Below are 4,114 nucleotides of genomic sequence, written 5' to 3'. Positions count from 1 at the left end.
AAAATAACAGTAAAGAGAGTCGTTTCATTCTTCCCCAACGTTTTGAACATTTCAAAACTTAAGCAGAAATGCAAGAACAGTAAAATGAACACTATTACTTATTGGCACACTCCTTTCCTGATCAGCTATTCGAGAATTCGTGCAGAAACCACGGCTCGTCACCACTCCTTGGGCATACAGCTCCTAAGAACGAGGGTATCGCCGACGTCGGCAATGTACCTGTCACTCAGGAAACTTAATACTGACAGAAGACTACACTCTGTGATTCGTGATCCATAAATTCCCTCAACTGTCCCAAACATCGCTAACAGCTTTAAAAAAACCTGGCATTTGATCAAGTTTTGCTCATTGAAAAAGTCATCATTTTTCTTCAGCACTTTTCATCTAACCCCCACCCCACTCCTGTTCCTTCACGACGCAGTTTTGAAGGGTCTGGGCCACCTGTCTTGTAGTGTGTCCTTCAACATGGATTTGTCCAACTGTCTCCTCAGAATCTGAGTCAAGGTAAACACTCGCAGCAGGTGTGTGAACTCTGTGATTTCAAAGAACACATCTTAGATGAGAAAGAGTGTTCTGCCTTTTCTTACCAACCACTCCTGTGGTTCCATCTCCAATTTCGTCATCCTGTGATTTGGACAGTTCGACCATCAGCTTGGCAATCTGATGATCAACATCCATCATGCTCAAAATGGTGGCACCATCATTAGTTACAGTCACATCGCCATCCTTATCCACCATCATTTTATCAAGCCCTAAAAAGACAGCAATGTTTAGTTTAGAATGGCTCTGAACAAGAACACTAGCAATCTATACTAAAATCCATAAAGTTAGAACTCTTGACCGAGTTCCTAAGAATGTCATAAATATTCAATATATACAAAGGAACAACTGCATGAAAACGTTTTTAGGCTGGCTAATACAAAATGAGACACTAGAAACAAATCTAAAATGGCTAGAATCAGAGAAATGGCAGAAAAATTATGGAGCATCGTTAAATGTAACCGATCACAAAAGATGACAGCTATGACTGGCACTCCCACAGGGGTGCCTCCACATCATGGGCATGTGGCGATGCAGCACCAGGGACCCCACACTGCACGCGTGGCAGTGGCCCAGGTAAAACCACTGCTGCTTTTTCTCATTCCTTAAAAAAAAAAAAAAATCTTTCATTTTATGTTGAAATATGAGATAGTGCTGAAAAATGAGACTCCGAGATTGAAAAGTACTCAAACAATTACTGGGGAAAAGCAAAGAACAAACACGAATAGCACTGTTGCCAGCGACACAACTAGAGCAAAGCGAAAAGAACAGAACGAAGCCGCACGACACGTGCTGGAGCACAGAACGTAAGCAGCACGGACCACGGCAACGTATAGCCGGCAACTGCAAAGCAAGAAACGGAGCATCGCAACATAAAACGGGCTGGAACGCGGCACTTCCAGCCGCGCTCTGCTCCAGAAATGACAAGCTCCGCAGAAACGGAGTGGCTTTAACACTGAAGCAAGATCTGGCACAGGCAGTGAGAGCTACAATGCAAGGTCTGACCGAAGAGTAAGAGTAGCCATCAGATTTCTATGGAAACCCGTGAACACGACCATCCTTCAAATCTATAATCCAACTAGAGGCTAAAGAAGATGAAATCGAAAGCTTTTATGGAAGTATCCAAGAAGCTGATCGTATACTATAACAAGACATGCTGATGATTATAGGTGATTGGAATCCAAAAGTAGAAATAAAGCAGGAGCAAATACTGTCAGAAAATTCGGACCAGGGGTCAAAAATGAAGCAGAAGATAGGCTAGTAGATTTCTGCTAGGTCAGCTTGTCCATTTCAAGCACGTACTTCAAGCAACTGAACAGGCGACTGTCCACATGGACATTACCGGAAGGTCAACAGAGAAATCACACAGACTATGTACTTGGAAGCAAGAGACGAGAAGGCTGCATTCTCTCTGCCAAAATAAGATCAGGAGCAGATAGCAACATTAAAGCTGAAGAATAGCATTAAAAGAACTGTGCCAAAGTAATGTAAATTATTTCTGATGCATTTAAAGTCTACATGAAAACAGATCTGCACTGCTGAATTTAACTGACTAAGAGCCAGAAGAACTGTGGACCGAAACTAGAATATTATTAGGAAAGAATGTGAAAAGACGATGCCGGAAGTAAAAAAGGAAAGAAAAATTGAGATGAGTGACACAAAAAACACTAAAAATTGTTAGAGACGGGAGACAGGCAAAAGGTAACAGAAGCAGGGTTAGATTTCTGAACATGGGTTTCAATGATAATCTCATGAGAGAGAACTATTACAATAGTCAACGTAAGACGATAGAGAACGAAGAAGAAAAGCAAGTGATCGCCATCAGAAGATTCAAGAAATAAACGGGAAATTCAAACCTAGATAAGGAATGAACAGCCAACAAGGAAGCACGTTATCTTACTAGAAGGAAATAAAGAAAAGGTGGAAACAGTACACTGAAACTCTATTCAGAAGAGAAAAAGATGACGGATACCCTGACGATGACTCCTATGAGGAAGAGCCTGTAATTCTAGAAAATGCAGTGAAAGCTGCCCTGAAAGTGTTGAGAAGAAATAAATCACCGAGGGTAGATGGGATACCGACAGAATTACTTCAAGCCAGAGACTGAATCTGTCAACATCCTAACGAGAACATGTCAACAAAGATGGAAAACAGAGCAACAGTTTACAGCCTGGAAACGTTCGGTGTACGCCCCAGTCTTCAAGAGGGGAGATGCCCAGGAGTGCGGGAACCGGAGGACCACTGCCCGGATTTCCCATGCAAGCAAAGTGATGCTCAAAGTGATGCAGCCAAGGCTTCGGCTTTATATGGAGCAAGAGATGCCGGATGTTCAGGCTGGATTCAGAAAAGGGACACACTCACACCTAACTGCGAGCATCCTCTGGATACTGGAGCGCTCCAAAGAGTTTGAGAACGGTCAACTGTTTTACAGACTACAGTAAAGTCTTTCCATGGATCAAGAAAAGCCATGGGTTGCTCTGAAAAGTACTGGGTGTGCCTCAGCACTGGACTGTCCCAACACTTGACCTGTGTTGTGGACAGGAAGCCGCTGTCAGGACAGACTGTGGACAGACAGAATGGTTTCCTGTGGGAAAAGGTGTCAGACCAGAGTGCATTTTATCTCTCTCCGTTTAATCTGTACGCAGAACATATCACATGAAACACTGGGCCAGACTCAGGGAGGAGGCGTGAAAACTGGTGAATAGCTTAGGATATGCAGATGGCACCATCCTACTGGCAGAAAGTAGCTTTGAAATGACTTCTGATGAGAGTGAAAGGACGTGCCAAAGCGGACAGACAAAATCGTGGCTACAGAAAAAATACACAACTTTACCATCGACAAGGGAGGCACTGAAATTGTTGAAGATCTGACCTACCTTGATTCAGCCATCAACTCGAATGGAGGCTGCAGCCAAGAAATCAAGAGAGGGCTGAGCCTCGGAGGGGCAGCGATGGAAGATTAGGAAAGATCAAGAGCGAAGGCGTGTCGCTAGAGACCGAGGCCGAGATCACCCACACCCTCGGGTCCCCAGTTACTGTGTACAGATGTGAAAGCTGGGCAGGGAAGAAGGCTGACAGGGAAAAATGGAATCATGTGAAATATGGCGTTGGGGGAGAGCTGTGTGGATGCCCCGGTCTGCCAATAAGGTAGCAAGTGGGTCATGGAGCAAATTAAGCCTGAGACATCGCTGGAGGCAAAAATGACCAAACTGCAGCTGTCCTGCTTCGGGCTCATCGTGAGAGGGCAGGGGTCTTTGGAAAAGACAAGAATGCTGGGAAAACAAGACAGTAGGATGAAGGAAGACCAGATATGAGGTGGATTGACTCCGTGAGAGAAGCCACGGGCCTGAGTCTGTAGGAGCTGAGCAGGGCTGGTGGGGACAGGACTCTGTGGACATCACTCATTAATGGGCTCACCGGGAGCTGGAGCCAACTCAATGGCATGTAACATACACGTGATTTGGAAAATGCTAATGTTAAATGAAAAAAATCTGACCTAAAGTTATATACCTATCAGGACTACAACCGTGTTTAGAACCTGGAGCACACCAGAAGTCTGGCTGTATTAGTGGGG

General features: G+C 44.5%; 1 protein-coding gene across 1 annotated transcript in view; it reads right to left on the bottom strand.

Annotated features, from left to right (window-relative positions):
- CCT5 (chaperonin containing TCP1 subunit 5) overlaps positions 1-4,114 on the bottom strand; it is a 33,475-nt gene that overhangs the window by 8,970 nt on the left and 20,391 nt on the right. Inside the window, exon 2 of the mRNA XM_023537414.1 lies at positions 588-753. Within this exon, the coding sequence (XP_023393182.1) occupies positions 588-753 (166 nt within the window). The remainder of the gene's footprint in view (positions 1-587; positions 754-4,114) is intronic.

Source organism: Pteropus vampyrus, unplaced genomic scaffold (assembly GCF_000151845.1).
Source record: "Pteropus vampyrus isolate Shadow unplaced genomic scaffold, Pvam_2.0 Scaffold190, whole genome shotgun sequence".
Taxonomy (NCBI): Eukaryota; Metazoa; Chordata; class Mammalia; order Chiroptera; family Pteropodidae; genus Pteropus; species Pteropus vampyrus.
The sequence above is the reverse complement of the archived record's forward strand: the minus strand, read 5'-3'. Positions and strand labels throughout refer to the sequence as shown.